Source organism: Pistacia vera, unplaced genomic scaffold (genome assembly GCF_008641045.1).
Source record: "Pistacia vera cultivar Batoury unplaced genomic scaffold, PisVer_v2 Contig78, whole genome shotgun sequence".
Taxonomy (NCBI): domain Eukaryota; kingdom Viridiplantae; phylum Streptophyta; class Magnoliopsida; order Sapindales; family Anacardiaceae; genus Pistacia; species Pistacia vera.
This window is the reverse complement of record NW_022196645.1, coordinates 1353928-1374140: the sequence shown is the minus strand read 5'-3', so window position 1 is coordinate 1374140 and position 20213 is coordinate 1353928. Positions and strand designations below refer to the sequence as shown.

Genomic DNA, 20213 nt, shown 5'->3' with positions numbered 1-20213 from the left:
ACAGAAACAAGAGAAATAGAGACAATTTCTGCATCCTGATTCGCTTTGGCNATCTAATTAATTCATTTTAATTGAAAGATAAAATCAACTAAATTACCCTTATGTACATATACCTAAACAGAGTTTCCTTTGTTGTGTCTTTTTTGAGTGTTTTCAGAAATTGGATTTGCAATTCTCAGTTCTTGAACCTGAGTTCTGTAATAATTTATACCTCTGTTTGGGTTTGAAACAACAATGACGGAAGTGATGCTTGATAGATACTGCAAAGGAGGAGTTCTTGAACAACTTCTTCAAAGATGCGTATAGGTGGCCTCTTTCAGCAAAGCGTGTGGTCCTTTCTTTGAATCTATTGATCGCTTCTTGGAGATGTATTGTATTATTCACTTTGATCATTCCAATAAGAAAACCAAAAGCGGAGAGATTGATTGTCACGCTTGTTCTTAACATCCGAGATGAGGTGCTTTCTTGTCAATCCATCCCTCATCAGTATGTCAAAATCGGAAAGATGATAAACCCTGATGAGTTTAACTGCGTTGCTGCACCTGGAGCCATGAAAATCATTACCACCGCTTGGGAGACCGTTGGAGAAGCCAAGAATCGGTGGAATTATCATATACTTGCTGTTTTCAAGCCGTCGTCGGATTATTGGTCGAAACCACGTCCAGTGAAGAAGAAGAGTTTCGTTGGTGTTGAACAACGTCGTAGTCATCATGGCAGTGGCCTTATAGGATTTTAGTTTCTTGATTGATCAGGAATCTTCTCATGTAATTACTTAACAGTTGAATTTCAGTTTGTTGATGATAGATGTCTGGGATTTTTGCTTATTACTAAGATTCATTCATGGGAATTACCAAATACCTGATGTGTTATTGATTGAAGTTAACACAAATAAAATGAATCAGTTTTCAAAGCTTATTTTTATGATCAGTTTGCTTTTAATTTTTCATCCTTTAATTTTTAAATTATCCATTTGAATTTATAAATACACTAATTTAAGATATAATTCAATTTTGATGTGCTTTGGTGTTAGTTTTGGTCTGGGTTTCATGATTCTATAGGTACGAGCTTGGTGTTTTAATTGATTATGTTCATCTTTTTGTTAATTCTGGTCTGGGTTTCATGATTGTGGACAGTGGATACTCCTGTAGAAGGGTTTTCAATAATAGACAATTTGGCTGTAGTAAACGTTGAAGACTGAGCAATTTGAGCTGCATCTGTATATTCGATGTTATGGATTCATAGGTCTGGGTAGGATTTTTCCACAACATTAGTGGTATTTAAGGAATCTGGAATTTTATGAATTTCCCGATTTGGCTTAGTTTTTTCACCACTGCACTGTTATTTCTTTTCAGATTCAAGCTTTAAGAATTTTGGAATTCTGTCTTTGCTACCATGGTTGGGTGAACTGGAAGATCATATTCGTGCAAAATATGTTGAGTCTTAAAGTTTTCTTTAATTAGTTGTAAAAGTATTTTATATTCTATATTGGTTTCTTTCATTAGTTAACATTATCTTTTATAGTTATAATCAAACTAGCCTAGACTCATGAGAAATGAAATCTAAGTGGCTCATGCTAAAGAACCTGATCACACTCCGGAATCTAATATCAAACTTCATCTGGGTTTGTCAACTAAATGAATCAAGTCAAATCAAACTCATATCAACTGCTATCTTTGGACCAATACAGCAAGTTTCAGTAGTCGCACCATCAGAAGCAAAGAAAGTTCAACTAGGAGCTAAATGACAAATATTGGGCTTGTTGTGGCGTCTAATTCGCTAGATCTCTGAATTTTTATGAATCTGCAGCAACACCTCGGGAAGGCTTTAAGTATTTTACCTACATCAAAATCCCAAAACTTTAAATTAGAAAAAGAAATTTCAGTACATATTATCATTACTGTTGTGGGGAAAATGAGTCATGCCATTGGTGGCGCTGTTACACGGAGGCTAACGACTCACAAAGTGAGACGTTGACTAGATGCTGAGGGAAAATCGGTGTGCACCGCCTTACAAACCACGTGTGCAAGGAGCGCACCCTTACATGCCTAATGCAAAAAGTGTTGGATATAGTATATACTTCTCTTAGTCTTGATAGATTATTTCCCTACGGTGACTCATTCGGGGTCTCGTTCGCTGGTGAGCGGACGGGGGTGAGGGGGCAAGGAGCAGTTCCCCGTGCGCCCAAACAGCAGGGCGCATAGCTGTGCATGCGCACTGCAAAGGGCATGTGGGCCGCGCCACCCTGTGCACCAAAACAGCGAGGTGTTTAGTCCTTCGCATCCATTGCAAAGGGCATGCAGGAAGTACTGCCCCATGGCTCGAAACAGCGGGGCTCGCAGCTCTCTGTGCCCATTGCAAAGGGCACGTAGAGCGCACTGCCCCGCAGCTCGAAACAGTAGGGCACGCAGCAGTCTGCCCTGCCCCCAAAACAGCGGGGCTTGCAGCGTAAGGGTAATGTAAGGTTTTGACAGTGTAATGAGTAAGGTAAGGTTCCAGCGGCTACAGAGGAGACTTTCACCACCACAGCATCACAAAACCATTGTCAACAACCATCTCACACCCCTTTCTTACCTGTTAACGCCCTTAGATGTTTTCACTTTTCAGGTATTGACAATAACTATTCAGACATACTTAAACACACATTTCCACGTAAACTAGATTCTGTGAATCTGGAAAGAGAATTACAAACATTGTTTCAAAATTTATGCTAAAAGATCTTTCTTACAGAAAAAAAAAAAAAAAACTTGAAAAGGAAATGACAATAATAGTGTTCATATTCAAATTTTATTATGATATATTAGAAATTATTATTTGATAGGAAAAAGAAAAACATATATAAAATAACCTATCTTCACCTGGAAGCATATATAGCAAAAGAAGCAATAAAGATTACATTTGGGAGAGAGAATACATAAAGAATTACCTATAACATTGTTAGAAGCAACCGCATAAATAAAATCAACTCAATACAATTTTAAAATTAATATGAAATTAGTAAGAAAATAGAATGAATCATGATTCATAAAACAAATTTTAACCTTTTTCCAAACCCATAACCTTTCATGGGATTTCTTTGTTGCGTGAATAGTAGAGGAGAGAGCCAGAGCCTAAGAGTAAGAGGGTACAAAGCAGTTTCGTTTCGGTTGTGAGTGAAAAGATAACAATGTGAGTGAAAAGAAAAATGATAACAAACAATCCTGACCACAAAATTTGTCACCGTCAAGTGTCAGGTGAAATTAGATCAGGAGAAGATTCAATTTACATAAAAAGAGAGGTTAATGTTATATTAGTATGACAAGAACTTAGCCATAACAAGTAAAAACAAATGATATTAGATGTGGTACAACCAAACCAAGACATTTTTCCCAAGAATTCAAGCAAAATGAAATCTTGAAAAAAGGAAAAAAGCAAAAGAGAAAAAAGAGAAAGCATCTTATTTACCTTGAGCTGGATTCGCCAACGTAGAAATTTTCACTTTTCAATCTCTGGGACTCTGGTTTCTCCTCCCTGTACAACCAACCTAAGACATTTTTCCCAAGAATTCAAGCAAAATGGAATCTTGAAAAGATAGAAAATAACAGGAGAAAAAAGAGAAAGCATCTTATTTACCTTGAGCTGGATTCGCCAACATAGAAATTTTCAGTTTTCAATTTCTTGGACTCTGGTTTTTCTTCCCTTGTTAACTCTAAGTTTGGACACCAAACTCCACACTTTTTCACATTGCAACAACCTAGTCTTTCATTATTTAAATTCTCAACATAAAATCGGATGGTCATCTCACAATATCTGCGATCTTCATTAGTGTGCGAATCAGAGAACTTAGAAGCAAAATCATATCCCAGGAATACGTGATCTGAGTCCACATTGTCAGGTCCATTACCATAGTCCCATCCCCTCAAAGTTCCTGGGAACACATCCATTATACCATCTTCTCTTGTGAGCAAACACTCAAAGCCAACCACCAAACCCTGGCCTTCATTATGATAGTTTTGAAACTCCACAACAACCCAGATGAGAAGAAAAGTCAAGTCACTAGAGCGAAGATTTACTTGTTTTCTCCAGAGTTATAAAAGATCCTATTCTTTGAAAGACAACCAACTCTGGGATTTCCCATCCAGGGAAACAGAAACAACGACTTCTGTTGTGTAAAAGTCTTCTCTGTACAAGACGTAAAAAATAAAAAATGAAGTCAACCACTTATGACATGGTTATAAACGTTAACATATATCATTAACAATTTTCTTTTTCTAACAGAAGTGATGAAAAAATCATATGAAAAAAGAAAGAGCGAGGAGCCCTTTTAGTCTTTCTTAAACATACATACCCATTCAACAAAATTATGATCTTGTGACGGTTGAAAAACTTTAACAGTGTCAGTGATGGCCTCTTGATCCAGTTTGAAGCAACTGCTGAAGTTAACTCTTGCGCTTTTAGAAAAAAATCTGCCGAAGAGAATCGACGAACTTGATGATGATGCTTCCAATGCTGTCAATTGTGTGCATCTGAATTTTCTAACAGACATGGAAGCGCTGGTGGGATATGAAGCCTCTCGCAGTAGCTTACGTCAAGATAAGATAACCAATAAAGCTGTTCAATGCTTGTTAGAATGCTCTCAAAGAGTTTCTGCCAAGAAGTAAACTTTTTAGTGAGGATAACTGACCAAGATTGTTCGGCAACTCCTCAATACCACAGCTTGTCAGATCTAGTTCTTCTAGACAGCGCAAATTTAGAATGGATGTTGGTACTTCGCGCATAGGGACCCCCTCTGCTTTAAGCACCCTCAACGCTTCTAAATTTCCCAAGTTATCGGGCAATCCATGAAGTATTGAACACCCTGATAGATTGAGATATTCAAGAGATTTTAACACAGAGATATTGCTTGGAAGCCTCTCAAGCATAAACCAGTCTTTAAGATTCAATATAACTAGTCTGGATAACTTCTCTATTGACGACGGCAACTCCTTTATGGCAGTTTGATCTAAATATAACTCTTTCATATTCCAAGAGATCTGTGAAAACAACTTAAGATTTGAGCACCCTGAAAAGATAACTTTTTTGGGAGATTCTAGACGAATGCCTGTTGGAAGACTACCAAGACTTTTACATTGCGTTAGATTTAAGATAAGAAGCTTATAATTGAGACCATAAATGGATGAGGCAATCTCACACAAACTTGTACAACCTTCTAAAATCAAATTTTCAAGATTTGAGGCCAATGAGAGATCTTGAATCTTTAGGTGTTTAGAGAAACTGAGATCAATATGTTTCAAATTCTGAAGCTGTAAATAGGAAAGAAATAATCAGTAACACATATTAGTATCTTTGATATTGAGAACTTAAGAAAGAAATATTGGAATATTAATATCACTACATTACCTGGGTACTAGACCAAAGTTGTTCAATATTGCTGTGAGGCATGTCAAGCGCAACAAGGTACTTCAGCAAAAAAATTGGCTGCAATGATTTCAATGGACATCCATGCCAAGATAAGTATCATGGCTTAGTCGAAACGTAACGAAGCTCTTGGGAAATATGCACCTTATTGATATTATTCTCTTCATAGTGCGCATTATGTAGTTTAAAGAATCTAAGTTGATGCATCGTTGCTAAAGCACAAGGTTCTAAGTATATGGTCTCTTCTTGTTTAGACATGTCTAAACATATGCCTTCAATTTTATTAGGAACATAATACCAAAGAAAGATGATAATTAGCTATAAACTATTTAAGATTTTATTAGCATAAATAATATATATTTTTTCGACTTTCTTCTAAAATGATTAAACACAAGCCAAAACTGATCCAAGCTAATTCAAATAGGAAAAGTGGAAACATAATTCTCGAAATAAATTTATAAAATATCAAAACAGAATATATACAATGTGTTTGACACTTACCTTATTTTCTTCTAATACTTCATAGATATTTTTATGGTACCATAAACGGCTATGTTTATTGGGATCTTTTGTGGATTCTTGTCGAACAATTTTCCAACCCATTTCTTAAAGCAAATCATGCATTGTTATCTTATTATCTTCTGATATAGTTATGAGACACTTATCAGTGAGAACACTTGGTACATATTCAGTCCTGTAATCACAAGCATCCAAAAAGTTTACCACAAAATCTTTATTCTCTCATTTAAGAAAACCTGCAATATTTAGAAATACATTCTGCTCATTATCATTTAGGTCCTCATAACTTATTTTTAGTACCTTGTGAATATCCACATGAGGAATTATTTCGAATTCTTGTAATGCACTTTCCCAAACTTGTTTTGATTTGCCAAGTAAGCAACAACCCAACACTTTAAGCGCTAGTGGAACACCTCTAGTATATTTTACTACCCTATTTGACAAGTCACCATAATCTATGTTGGGACAATTTTGCCGAAAAGCATACCAACTAAAAAGTTGAAGAGCTTCATTCTTAGGTAGCCCCTTCATCTTGTATATACTGATGTCATCCGCTCCACAATTTCGAAGCACTTGTTTATCTGTTGTTGTTATAATGATTCGACTTCCTAGACTTCTACTTGTTCTAAAGTAGTCACATCATCCAAAATAATGAGAACTTGTTTACGACCAAGCCTTCCTTTTGTGAAGCCAATAGGATGCTTTAATATACTAGAAAGAAGTTCTTGTTGCATCCGAGTTAGTCCATAAGGACCAGTTGATTCTTCCCTAATATTTCTAACAAAGTATGAACCTTCAAACTGATTGCTTATTTTGTCGAATACACTCTTTGCAATAGTTCTTTTGCCTATACCACGCATTCCCCAAATTCGTACAATGTGAATATTTCTCCCCCAATTTGCATCAAAGATTCAATTTTTTGAATGAAGAATTCTACTCCAACTAATTTCTTGTCATTATTACTCGGGGACATGAAATTTAAGATCTTCAAAATATCTTCAATAACTTTTTTTGCAAGATTATAATTAAGCCTAACAATAATGAAAAAGACAAACTGTTAAATCTGTAGTAAACCATTAAGAATTAAAAAAAAAAAAAAAAAAAATCCAACAATAGTTGATTTTAATGAAGCTTAGCATGGTGATGACAACTTAACATGACATCATAAGGATGGTAGATCAACATTATATCAGAGGCTTTTAGGTAACATGGTATGAGAGGACAAAAGTGAGACCTTTTATGTGAGATGACAACTTAACATGTTATAATAAGGATGTCATATCGGCCTTTAGGTGTGATAACAACTTAACATGGTAATATATTTTTAAAATTCTAACAAACATGTAAAATATTTTGCAAAAAGTAAGTAACTAGCTACTTAATTTGTGAATTTTAATGTGAGAGTATCTTCTATTAGGTATTGAGAAAAAAAATGGTCATTAATCCAGTAAAATATATATATGGAATCTCTCTTAAACTACTTGATGTATAATGTGAAAGTTAAAATCAGCTAAAACTGCCAGAGTATTAAATTAAAGGGTAGAGAATTACGATCTCTTATTTGATGTCCTGCCACATAGGTTGGCTGCATCTGTCAAAGCATTCTTCCATGTCTGAATCTTGTCTTTAAATTGTTCTTCTGTCAATTTGTAGGTTCTCTAACTTCTCCTCATCAAAACTTTCTACAAGCTTGGCAAATCCATCTCCAAAAATTCCAGTTTGATTCCTTACTTCTGATGGATCTATGAGATAGAAAATTGGTATTACCGACTGTTTTTGCGTTTTCTTGCACTCCATGATCTTCACAAGTTCTTCAAGACACCATCTTGAAGATGCATAACCTTTCGAGAAAATAATAACTGAAATCATTGATTCTTCAATTGCACTCATAAGAGATGACGAAATCTCCTCTCCTTTGTTAAGTTCATCATCAATGAAAACATTTATACTTGTCTCCTTCAAGACTCCATGTAAAGTGCTGGTAAATGTGGTCCGGGTGTTCTCGCCACAGAAACTGAGGAAAACATCATGCTTCCTCACTTCAACAGCCGTAGAAGAAGAAGAAGAAGCCATCGTACTTGATAGACTTTCAAAAATGAAGCAGCACCATCTCAAGAAGCAATACGAAAAGTTTTATCATAAAAGTGTGATTGCCTGATCTGCTAATTAGCTACTATCTCGAACCTTCTTAGTGTTTGATTGAAATTTCTCGCATTTTGACCTCCCAAAAGATTTCTTTGCCTCGTGGGAACCTACTCCCACATTTCTATAACATATTTAATCTCTTTAATCTTTGACAAGTTTAAATTATAAAATGTTAACAACTTTCGGCGAACCTTTCCCCTAGTTCGATGAACTTTTCTCTTGATACCATGGTCATTTTGATAATACTGTTTATCAATTCTTCTTTTGTGGGGAGAAAAAATTAAAAACTATGAGACTTCTGTTATGTTTAGAAAAGTAGGGTTAACGCAATACCATGTCAGCAGTGGTCAGAGTTTGGATAGGTCTTACAACTATTCAGATGCAGTCACGTCGCGTGCTAGCATGAACAGCATGCTCCTACCAGTGCAGTGGGTGCACGCCAGAATGACAAGAGGCTGGAGAAGCTCCACGTGTCTAATCTTTGCATACGTCGCATGAATCACTCGAGTAAGTGAGTAACAAGACGCAAGAAAGGATCTGTACGGCAACCTAACCCACTCCCAGATTTAATAATCATTACCTCAATTCATCCCACTATAAATAGAGAGTTCTTCTCCCGTTTGTGAGATTTGCTCATTTTGTTATTGATTAGCTAATTTTTCTCTAGAATAACATACACATTTTCTCTCTTGTAATCACTTGTAAGTCAGCTCGCTAAACGCGATCTGACCCCTCATATTAATACAATATCAGTGAATGTAGGAGTCGCTTGTTTAAGCATCCGAACTACTTTAAATATTGTCTTCCATCTCTCATTCAGTCTCATACCCCTATTCACATGTGTCTTCTGAGCCAGTTCAGCATTTCATACGTGCATTTAGTTGGTGTCAAAATCGAGCATTAACAGATATCTTGTTCCTACATATTTTCTCTTTGTTTTACGAGTTTTGACATAAAGTTTATAAACTCATAATAAGGAGAAGAAAAAATCTGATTATATCAATATATATATATTTACAAAAAGAAGAAAAAAGAAATTGAAATGCATCAAAATAATGAACTTTGTAGGTTATGGTCTTTAACTGATGAGGAAATATTGAAAATTTAGAGGATACAAAATAAAAATAGAAGGTCAAACGAAAAAAGCAAGTTTTTGATAGTGAGTTGAGGGAAAAAGGTGAAAGGAGTCGGTAATATAAATAAGCAAAAACAGACACAAGTTGTCTGCTTTTGATAGAGATCGGTGACGCTTCCACGCAAAAGCGCATTTTAGTATTCTGATAATTATAAAACTACATTTTTTTGCAGGTCGTAGGGCTTTGTTGTTTCCTTTCTTTTTTATTATCAATTAAGAAAATCCAGAAATTAGGCGTGCCGCCTTCTTAAAATGCGGCTTTTCATGGATTGAAATGATGTAACATCATTTGTTTCTCCGTTTTTCAATGGGCTTTGATTTGATTTTAGCTATTATTCTTTATTTTTTCTTTTTAAAAATAAAAAGAAAAGAAAATTGTTGAGATGATTCCAATTCTCAATGGGTTTGATTTGATTTAAATAATTAATATTTTGTTTAGAGGTGAGTTTCCATGTTTATTCATAGCCCACTTTGCAAACTTACACTATTTTTTTACGTTATTTGGCAAACTTACACTATTTTTTTACGTTATTTTATAAACATCATGATACATCATATGTTACAATCACATAAATTTTATTATAATATTAAAAATTTAAAATAATTAAAAATTTATATAATTATGATATATATCACATCATGATATAATAAAAATGATGTAAAAAAATTATATAAGTAGAACATTACCTTTGGGATACTTTAATTATTATGAGAGTTTGGCAGTGGCAGGCATGATGTATTTTTAACAATTAATCATCATTATTTTTATTAATTGATTAATCTTTAATGTGATAAAAATTCTCAAAAATTTTACTTATGCATTATTATGTATTGATTTTTTTTTATTACTATTTTTATTATGAACAATATTACATTTATAACCAAATCTCATTGGATGCATTTAGTTTATTATTTTAGATAGGATTTTGGGAATAATATTGGGTAGTTGAATAGGGAAATATTACGAGGTAAAATTAAAAAATTTATAAAAAAATTCTTAGGTTTGCTAATTTGATTAAACACCCTAATATATAAAATGACAAAAACACCCCCACCACCTGCAGTGCCAAATTCCGGCCATTACCGCCAGAATCTGGCCGAAAAATTGCATTACAACATAGACCAGTCAGATCTGTGTCGTAACGCGTCGATATGGCATTTTTCGGCTAGATCCACCGCGGATCTAGCCGGAAAAGGCCAGATCTACGGCCAAATGTGGCCGTCGACGGCCGCAAAGGTCCATCTTTGGCTGTTAGTAACAACCAAAGATATGAACGACGACCATTTCTTTGGCCGTGGCTGACGGCCAGATCCACTGTGGATCTAGTCAGAAAAGCCCAAATCGGTGAATAATCGGCTAGTTTTGGTCGGTTATTCACCGTTGTGACAGATTCCGGCTACCACCGACGGTGATTGCCGTAATCTGGCAAGTATGGGTAGGTGGGGGTATTTTTGCTAATTTTTAAACTTTTTTCTAGGGGTATTTAGTGAAATTAATAAACTTAAGGGGTCTAAAAATAATTTAAAAAATACACTAATATTTCTCAAATAATGTGCCAAACAATATTTGGGGAATAGGATTGAGAATATGGGTAGAAATATTGAATCAAACGCACCCATTAATTTTCTCGTACAATCTAGATGTAATAGTTTATAATGAGTTTTATTATTCATTAATTTTCTCGTATAATCTATATGTAATAGTTTATAATGAGTTTTATTATCAAATTACGGGTTTTCTCTCTCTAATTGTGAGTTATTAAGTTGGAATTAAAAAAAAAAAATTATAAGATTAGATTGTAAGTATGTCTTTATTGTTTTATTTTATATTTATAGGATAATTTTTTTTTTTTTTTTTTTTTGCCAATATTTGCTAGATGGGTTAAAATGTTTTGAGCTAATGAATATGTTTATTAGTAAATATAGATATGTATGGATTAGCGAAGATTATCATTAATTACAAAATCTTGAGAATAATCGTTAGTTGTTGGTCAATTACGCATACCATAATGAAGAGGAATAATACTTTGGGTACTAACGGATGGGTACTAATCTGTGTACTAACTAAAGCATAGTACGGGTACTATACGCGTAGTACGGGTACTATGCTTTAGTTAGTACACAGATTAGTACCCATCCGTTAGTACACATAGCATCACTCAATGAAGAGAGCATTGGAATTGGAGACATAATGTGTTTCCTCAAACAAGACTCATTCACCATGTAAAATTTCTGCTTTTTTGTTACTTGTTTTTACTTTCATTCCCATGTCAATTAGTTATCAATAATGTTATACTTACTCACGATCTTACTAACCATCTTATTATCCTTTGTTAAAATTACATATGGTATCCGCATTATGCTTATGGCACCTGCACTATACTTTATATTTACAAAGGATAGTAAAATAGTTAGTAAGATCATGAGTAAGCATAACATTATTGATTAGTTATTACTGTCAAACTGATTTTCCTAATATGTTTATCCAAAATTAAATAGCTTTTTTATTTGGGGAGACTATGTGAATGATTAATAATTTTCCTAATTGAATAATTTTCTGTCTCATACTTCAATTAGTTTTTGATTGTCACTTCCCAAAAGATTCTTTGCCGCGTGGGAATCTAAATCAATTTTACTAGTATAAAATATTTCTACACTACATACAAAAACTGTCACAGGTTGGCAATCCATATGATCAGTCTAACTAGTAATCGCAATCACACAAAAAAAACACAAATTGTCAAAAGCTACATCGTTGGATCATCTTCTTCAAGCTGTAATTCAAGCGAAGCAAAAACACAAACCATGCAGACTTGAATCCAAAAACAAACGCTCCTTCATTTGTAAATTTATTTGTATAATAAAACCGTGTCATTCAAGTATTCAACTTATAAACACTAACCGACTTTAATAGAACTATAGTTCCTTTAGTGAATTTTAGAACTTTTAACGGACTTCATTACATCCTCTGTCAAGCTGACCGTTGATTATTTTAACAAACATTTGAATTTCAACAAACTGGAGTTCTTCATTCTCCTCTCTTCAAAACACAACCAACTTCTGATTATGAACTTCTTAACATTAGTGCACCTATCATTCATATAATTTCACATTTTATGTGTGTGATTATATATCTAAATATTATTAATAGTCTTCAATTCTCACCGGTTCTCCTTCTCGGACACTTTTGTCTTTCAGTCTTCTATGCATTATCAGTCATAAAATTTAATAGTAACAATTAAAAAAGATGTCTTTAAAGTATTATTGTTGATTATATGCGTAATTAACCTTAGTTATTTTTCCCTTGGAATCTGTATTATTCATCCGATTTAAAATACTAGCTATATTTTCATTCCATTAAGTGATGCATGATTAGTTGAGTTTTGGAAATAAGGAGCATTTGTTTGCCCAATTAAATAGAAAATCAAGCTGAAATGTAGCTTGACCAATTTGGAAGCTGTTATCTCACTAACAGCTCTTGCGTCGAGGTTTCCAAGACTGAATGATAGCAAAAGGGAAAAAGAGAAAACAAGGATTAATAATCAGACAAGGTTTTACAGATACATGTAGAACTGAAAATAAAAAAGGCAGATACTACACTCCAACTTCTGCAAACAGGCATGTAGTAACCGCTTTTACTTGAACCTTGACCTTTCTGCTAGAAGCAATCACTTGAAAGTAAAAGTATGTGCTAATTGATCTAGAAGTAATCACTTCTAAGTAATGAAAGTTGTGCTTAAGTAATGCAGATGACCTTTGTGTAGGTGGATAACCAATCATGTTGTAAGCAGAATTACCCGTTCCAGGCATGTGAACGCTGCCAAAACCTGCTAGTGCCCAAACATGCAAAACATGTGCAATGTGAGCATCTATAAGGATATGTCCTTCATGTGACTAAGTAATTAATTTGTAGTCCAAGTAAGAGATTAGACAAGCACCAACCGGCTCATATAAAACAAATGAATGAGAGCAAGATAGAGATTACAAACATTATTAACAGGCCTAAAGTGAGCCAAGAAAAGAAACTGTTTAAACAAGCAACCACAAAGTAATCTGACACAAACTAATTAAATCTAGGCAATCCACCCACCAAAGTCAGAAGAACCCCTTGAAAATGTGGAAGATGCTCTTGCCTTCTTATCTGAGCCACTCCATTCATCATCTAATAGTAATAACCAAGGAGTACACATGACGTCACCGAGCAACTAAAATATATAACATAAATCAAATCAAATTTTAAGGGAAGATATTCAACAAGCTACAGACCTGTTCTTGAGCACTTAGGTCAGGAATTAGATTTTGCAAGATCAATATATAGGATTTCGCAAGATCAAACACCATTCCCTGCAAACAGAGGAATGCAAAATAAAATTAATATATCTCATGCTCTGAAGCTCTGCCGAATAGCAGTAGGTATCCATGCACACGGTTTTGAGTACCAAGTGCCAAAGCCTTGTCAACAACATCAAGAATGAACAAAATAATTTGACCTACAGCAGATTCAAAATCACACAATCTTCAAGTGTTTTGCCTNAGAGGAAAGGTTGAAGTGTGCATTGGTAGTGATTGTGAGAGGAAAATGAGAGTTTAGTGGTGATTGGAATTCTAATTTTAGATTGAGTTTGTGCAGTATTTAATGTGAGACTCTGACTAACTTTATCATATAAATTATGCGATCTCCATCATGTTTAGACCTGGAATTATAGAGTGTACCAAACTCAATATCCTTTAATTTTGACCATTCTATTTATAATATTGTATGAATCTCTTTTCAATTCTAATAATATTATATAAATCAACTTTGTATACAAAATTATATACACATTACATGATGAATTCAATAAATGTGAATGAATGGTACGACATTGAAAAGCATTACTACGTTTACATATATAAAAATGCTTGTACACTTTGTCTGTACATTACTATTTTGTGTGAAGATCGAGTTTCTATTTCTGTGGGCTTGTGGTTGTTCTCAATTCTCATGACCTATTACTGTATGGGCTTTTGGTTGCCCGTTTGATCCATATCTGCACAGAAAGTCCCTTCTTGAATAAATAGGGCCGGTAGTACTGACGTCACCAGAAGCAAAGCAAGTTCAGCTAGGAGAGAGGTGACAAATGTTGGGCTTGTTGTAGCGTCTAATTCGCTCGACCATGAATCTGTAGCTCCTCACGAGAGTCTACATCGAAATTCCAAAGATTTAAATTTGAGAAAGAAAATTCAATACATATATTACCACAATTCAAACAGACATAAATAAACATTACCTCGTCAAGTAGATTCTCTGAATGCAGAAAATGAATGACAATTGACAAAGTAAATTTTCTTTCAGAAAAAAGTCACAATTGCTTTAAGAAGTTGGCTCCTATAAGACAAATTAGAAAGGTTTCTATTGATGCACAATTTTGACACCAACTAAAAGCACGTGTGAAATGTTAAGTTGGCCCCAAAAGACACACGTGAAAGGTTTTAAAAAAAAAGGAAAGTAAATGCAGTGAGAAAGGAGTTTTAAAGTGGTTCGGATGCTAAGGAAGCAAATCCTACGTCCACTGATGTTTTTATTTATGATAATGGTCAGGTCGCTTTAGACGACTGACTTTACACTGATGATACAAGATATCGAAGACTGTCTTTTCTAGAGAGAGAGTTTTTATCAAGAGTAAAATATGCGAATCCCTTTAATGAGAGAGGAGCTCCCATTTTATAGTGGGATGCCTTGAGGTAATCATCACTGAATTTGCAAGTTGGTGGGATGATCCGTGCAAATCCTTCGTTTAAAGCAATTCACGTGATTTGCTGCAGGGGCTGGACATGCGGGATCATCACAACTCCTTGCTGGCCTGACGTGCACCCATTACTCTGACGGAAGCAAGCTGTGGGTGCCACCATGATCACATGAAGCAGCTGCATCAGAATGGCAGTAGGCTCTTCCCGAGGTCTGACCTTGTGCACTTAACTAGGTGCCACATCAGCCCTAAGTTCCCAAGTATAACAGTTTCAAATAAGTAATTTTTACTAAAAGATTAACATCTAACTATAATATTTATTCTTTAATTTATAATATTCATTCTCTTTTGCTGGTTTTTGCTCTTCTCTTTTCTTAAATCTTCTTAAAAATTTTAAAAATCTAAATTTCTTCCAATGATCATAACCGGGTCTGTAGACCCGGAATCCAAACCCGTTGTCTCATTGTTAAAAATAAAAATTTTCCAATAATATGGATTGCCAATGGATGGGTAGAAGAGATGTCATCATTGTAAATCCAACCAGCTCTAATCAAGTTGATCCTGAATCGTCGGAGTCTGAAAAAAGACTAAAGAAATGGTATTCTCAAAATCCATCGGAGACGGTAATAGCAACTGGTTTTATGGCCAGTACACCCGATAATATGCCTACAACTTTGAAGAGGAATGGAAGCGACAACTCTGCCTCTATAATGGGTGCTCTTCTCAGGCCTTGTCAAGTCACAATCTGGACTGATGTGGATGAAGTGTACAGTGCAGACCCAAGAAAAGGTTTGTATGCAGCCTTATATATGCTTATCTTGCAAAATCACTCTAATGTTAGTATATCTTCTTAGAACTTTAAGAAAACATTACTATTAGGTTATATCGTAATGTGGAGAGCTATCTTCTCTGTAGTTAGCGAAGCTGTGATACTAGGGACATTGTCTTACGAAGAGGTCTGGGACATGGGAAACTTGATAGGGTTTGGGATAGGAACTGTTTATATAAGGAACAGAGACCTCCAAGAACAAGGGATAGAAATATTAGTTGACAAAATTCTTTTATTCATTCCCACAATCTAGATTTAGGCTATTATATAGCCTTACACTTGACTATATTGACTCTCAAAAGAACTCTAATTATAAAGGGATGATAAGATAATCCTAATTCTATCCTAATAAGATAATAATATAATTATAAAAGACTTAACATAATTATAAAAGATAATAATAAAAGACTTAACACACTTATCCTAATTTTAATTAACACACTTATCCTAATCCTAACATTGCCTTCCCCTTCGCCTCAACCTTGTCCTCAAGGTTGCAAGGTACGACACCATTAACAACAGTTATCCTGGTTCATCCTCGTGCTCATCATCATCATCCCTCTCCATCAGCAAGAGAAAGAACTTGGCCGTGTAGCGATGCCCAGGGTGAAAGCGCTCATCGCAATTATAGCACAAACCTTTGTTGCGTCGTTCTTGCATCTGTGTTGTTGTGAGTCGCTTAACAGGCAAGGAATCCGATTTGTTTGGAGTAGGCAAAAGGGTCTGCTGCACTGAAGGAACATTAAGAGTTGATTTACTAGGATCGCAAGATACGAGGTCGACAGAATGCAAGTATCGGTGTAGATCCTGCAGCTTGTCCTCCTGTAAGCGGGCAAGACTCATGGCATGGTTGAGGGTATGAGGCCGAAAGGACTGCACCTCCCTTCAGATTTCTGGTTTGAGCCCTGATACAAAGCAACTTAGAAGGAACGTACCTGGAAGGCCAGAAACTTGATTAGAGAGTTCCTCAAATTCTGTTTGATAAGCGACTACAAAACCTGTTTGAATAAGTTTTGCCAATTGCCCTTGGTAATCCACAAATTCCGAAGGCCCAAAACGAACATCTAAATCCTATAGGAAAGAATGCCAAGAACGGATCTGCCCATTGGAATGCATCCAACGATAACAGGAGAGAGCTGGCCCATCCATGTGGAAGGAAGAGATCGTCAATCGTTGCTCAGTAGAGATATTATGGTAATCAAAGAATTGCTCGGCTTTAAACCTCCATCCACGTGGATCCGTGCCATCAAAACGAGGGACTTCTAAACGGAAAGACTTGGGAAAAAAACTCCCGAAAGTCGATCCACCTCGCCCAGTCAAATTTGAAGATAATTCATTGGAATGTTGGTTTTGTTACTGGTTTTGCTGGCAGGTTTGATCAAACTTGTTGTTTAGAGCTGAAATCTGCAAAGTAACATCTTGAAAACCAACGGTCAAAACTTCCAATTTCTCTGTTAAAGGAGTCAGAGTCTCTGCCTAGGCAGATTGTAGAGCCATAATTTTAGCAAGCTGCTCATCCAAAAGATGCAAGCGAGTGCCTTCAGCCATAACTCTCAACGAGAGCACCAATGATAGGGTTTGGGATATGATCTGTTTATATGAGGAACAAAGACCTCCAAGAACAAGAGATAAAAATATTAATTGACAAAATTCTTTTATTCATTCCCACAATATGGATTTAGGCTATTATATAACCTTACACTTGACTATATTGACTCTAAAAAAAACTCTAATTATAAAGGGATGATAAGATAATCCTAATTATATCCTAATAAGATAATAATATAATTATAAAAGATAATTATAGAAGACTTAACATAATCATAAAAGATAATAATAAAAGACTTAACACACTTATCCTAATCCTAACAGAATTGATTACTACTCATATGTCTGTTAAATTTGCGTAACTTTCTGACTTTTGTTTCTAAATTAAATTATATTTTGGGGCAAATGTCTTGCACCCTCGCACCATTATCCCAGTTTTGCGATATGACATTCCAAAGGGTTTGAAACAATTGAAAATTTAGCTCTAATCAATGTTGAGGGGTGAGCATTTCTGCTGCAATTTCCACTGCATGTGAAAGATGAGGATTATAAATAGGGTGCATACCACATCCTCTTGCATTAAAATTCAAAATTAAAAAATTGTGGAATTAATTTCAGTCTGATCCAAATTCAAAAAACCTGCAATTGCCAATTAGTTTCAAACTAAAATAATCTGAGAAATATACATATAAAGATATAAGAGTGTAAAATGCTTAAGAAAAGGAGAAATTTAAAAATAGCTGTTGGAATGGTCTGTCCTCCCCCAAGTTAAGTTATTAAGCTATATGCTCTTTCATACATGGCNTTATTATTTTGTTCCTATTTGATAACAAACAAGGTTAGTTCAGAGTAGAGTATGCATTTCATTGTAAGTATTAGTGAATATTCTTGAAGTCCCTTGGTTAATATTTGCTCAATTATCTCCAAGAAATAAAATCATATCTAACCTTACTAATATTAAAATTTTTATTTCTAAATAGCATAAGATATATATACGTACATAATTTAACCTCAATAAATTAATATCATTGGGACCATAAAAATTTATGAATAAATCAATATATTAAGTAATGGTATAAATTAATAAATTATTAATTTATTGAGGCATTCTTTATTTTCTTTTTCCAAAACATTGAACTTAATGCATGTACATATTGTGCATAGTTCATGTGATATAGGGAATAGTTCATAGTTAATGCACTTAAAGAAACAATCACATTGTAATTTTCTCTTGCAATATGAAAACACTACATTAGTGGTTCTTAATGCACTAAGGAAAGTTAGAGATGAGATCCATGAAGACATCAATTTCAAGAGGAAACAAGTAACATTTGACTTGTTTTATAAAATGCCTCTTAATTGAGTCATGCATATATATAATTTTGATGTATAAGGAGATTATTAATTTATATATCAAGTATTATCTCTATGTGTGTGTGTGTTTTAATGTATTATCTTATAAATCCTATGTCAGGACCAGTCAAAAGTATTATTTAATTAAAGTTATTAATTTATCAAGTATAATTTATCGAGATCACCTTCGTTAAGACATTTTCTTTTAATTTTAAGATTAACATATTAAACTATATGATAAATTTTGGTTTCATGATGATGCTCTAAAGCAGAAGTTTTAAATTAGATCTTCTTCGTTAAGCTACATCCATATTATAATAAATGTCAAAAGCACAAAAGAAAAAAGGACATTTCCTATACCTTTTTTCTACTAAAAGATATCTTGACACAATAGAAAACTACACACTGTGAGAGACTATTATGACCTGCATTCTGCAAGTGAAACAATAAAAATAAATAGCTAAACAATAAATGACGAACTTTAAATATTTTATGTAATCATACTCGATTAAACTGGAAGATATTATCCTTTTCATAGGATTAATAGCTCACAACCCTGAGTAAGATATTCTAACAATGGCTACTAATTAGTCAAATACCATAAATTGTTAAGAGTTATAAGCTAAAACTAGGAGACAACACAGTGAAACAGTTATCTCTTCTTCACAAACTATATAAGTTGTTATACCTCTTCTCTTACATTTTAATGAAAATCATTTTTCCAGAAACCTTAGCTCGCAAGTTTTTCTCTATTCTTAGCATAAACTGACTTAAATTATGCAAATGTAATAAGAAAACGAAATTTCAGCCCTATCCTTGGAATGATGGAGACAACCTATATGCAATATTATTCTAAGCAAAAAAAATTTGTCCTCTTTAACCCATTAATTTAGACATGTGGCCACTGACCACACATTCTAAATAAACTTAAGCCAAGCCAATGAAGTTCAAAACATTTTAAATTTTTAATGAAATAATTTGTAGTGGTATAATAATGAAGTTTAAAGATGATAAGTATCATACCCAACTGTGATGATGCTATTTGAGCTTGAGAATCTGTAGTCACAATTCGCAAAGTTTAGCTTTATGAACTAGGATATATATCTAAAGCCAGTATAAAAGTTTGTGATTGATACCTTCCAGGTAAGAGAATCTGAAGTAAAATTCCACACTCAGAATAAAGTGTATTTGAGATATTCGATCAGATCCTTGCAAAATTTAAGTTCATAAAGAAGTTAGCAAGTAATAATAACAAAGAAACCAACTAAAACCATAAGAGAAGCTGAAATTGAAACATCATACCGATTGGTGTTCTCCTGGAAATGTAACTTCCCTGGTATCTATAAATCTTTGCACAATCACCTCTCTACTTTTATCAATGGATGACCCACAATGTGTCCAAAGACTTGACCTATCAAATGAGAAAAAGATAATTAGGTAAAATATAAGTGACGGTATTATGGAGCCACAAAAGCATTAATAACAAAATAAATAAAACAAGTTAATATTGGAAATGAATAAAGATAATAAAGAAAACAAGCATTCAATTTTATGGGTATTT

At 34.2% G+C, this 20213-nt stretch overlaps 3 protein-coding genes and 2 long non-coding RNA genes across 6 annotated transcripts; all 5 read right to left on the bottom strand.

Annotated features, from left to right (window-relative positions):
* Nucleotides 1-1495: 1495 nt before the first annotated feature.
* On the bottom strand, nucleotides 1496-4433 carry LOC116116720. 2 transcript variants are annotated; one of them, XM_031402785.1, is made up of 3 exons: nucleotides 4325-4433; nucleotides 3610-4158; nucleotides 1496-1837 (listed from the first exon to the last, which is right to left on the bottom strand). In XM_031402785.1, exons 2-3 carry the CDS (start codon nucleotides 3918-3920, stop codon nucleotides 1834-1836), a joined length of 315 nt encoding a protein of 104 aa, XP_031258645.1. In that variant the 5' UTR covers nucleotides 3921-4158; nucleotides 4325-4433; the 3' UTR covers nucleotides 1496-1833. The 2 variants fall into 2 exon arrangements, with proteins under 2 accessions (XP_031258645.1, XP_031258644.1); XM_031402784.1 differs by lacking the exon at nucleotides 1496-1837 and adding an exon at nucleotides 3431-3507.
* A 168-nt stretch (nucleotides 4434-4601) lies between these two features.
* Nucleotides 4602-6773, bottom strand: LOC116116629 (disease resistance-like protein DSC1). Its single transcript, XM_031402684.1, has 3 exons — nucleotides 6534-6773; nucleotides 5377-5454; nucleotides 4602-5279 (listed from the first exon to the last, which is right to left on the bottom strand). The coding sequence occupies exons 1-3, from the start codon at nucleotides 6771-6773 to the stop codon at nucleotides 4602-4604; spliced, it is 996 nt and encodes a 331-aa protein (XP_031258544.1).
* A 766-nt stretch (nucleotides 6774-7539) lies between these two features.
* On the bottom strand, nucleotides 7540-7986 carry LOC116116627 (TMV resistance protein N-like). The gene has a single exon (XM_031402683.1). The coding sequence runs from the start codon at nucleotides 7984-7986 to the stop codon at nucleotides 7540-7542; it is 447 nt and encodes a 148-aa protein (XP_031258543.1).
* Nucleotides 7987-12696: 4710 nt separating this feature from the next.
* Nucleotides 12697-13567, bottom strand: LOC116116732. The gene is made up of 3 exons (XR_004125845.1): nucleotides 13460-13567; nucleotides 13284-13355; nucleotides 12697-13020 (listed from the first exon to the last, which is right to left on the bottom strand). It is a non-coding gene; the product is annotated as an uncharacterized LOC116116732 (long non-coding RNA).
* A 5453-nt stretch (nucleotides 13568-19020) lies between these two features.
* On the bottom strand, nucleotides 19021-19925 carry LOC116116543. Its single transcript, XR_004125829.1, has 3 exons — nucleotides 19789-19925; nucleotides 19676-19708; nucleotides 19021-19084 (listed from the first exon to the last, which is right to left on the bottom strand). It is a non-coding gene; the product is annotated as an uncharacterized LOC116116543 (long non-coding RNA).
* Between the last annotated feature and the right edge of the window lie 288 nt (nucleotides 19926-20213).

Excerpts from the sequence above, each read along its gene's own strand:
- LOC116116629 (XM_031402684.1), bottom strand. The coding sequence starts at position 6,773 with ATGCGTGGTATAGGCAAAAGAACTATTGCAAAGAGTGTATTCGACAAA. Across the intron at positions 5,455-6,533 it reads ATGTGACTACTTTAGAACAA|CCAATTTTTTTGCTGAAGTA; the intron begins GTAGAAGTCTAG and ends AAATCATTGCAG. Across the intron at positions 5,280-5,376 it reads AACTTTGGTCTAGTACCCAG|CTTCAGAATTTGAAACATAT; the intron begins GTAATGTAGTGA and ends TCCTATTTACAG.
- LOC116116720 (XM_031402784.1), bottom strand. The coding sequence starts at position 3,920 with ATGGATGTGTTCCCAGGAACTTTGAGGGGATGGGACTATGGTAATGGA. Across the intron at positions 3,508-3,609 it reads GTTGGCGAATCCAGCTCAAG|GGAGGAGAAACCAGAGTCCC; the intron begins GTAAATAAGATG and ends TTGGTTGTACAG.
- LOC116116627 (XM_031402683.1), bottom strand. The coding sequence starts at position 7,986 with ATGGCTTCTTCTTCTTCTTCTACGGCTGTTGAAGTGAGGAAGCATGAT.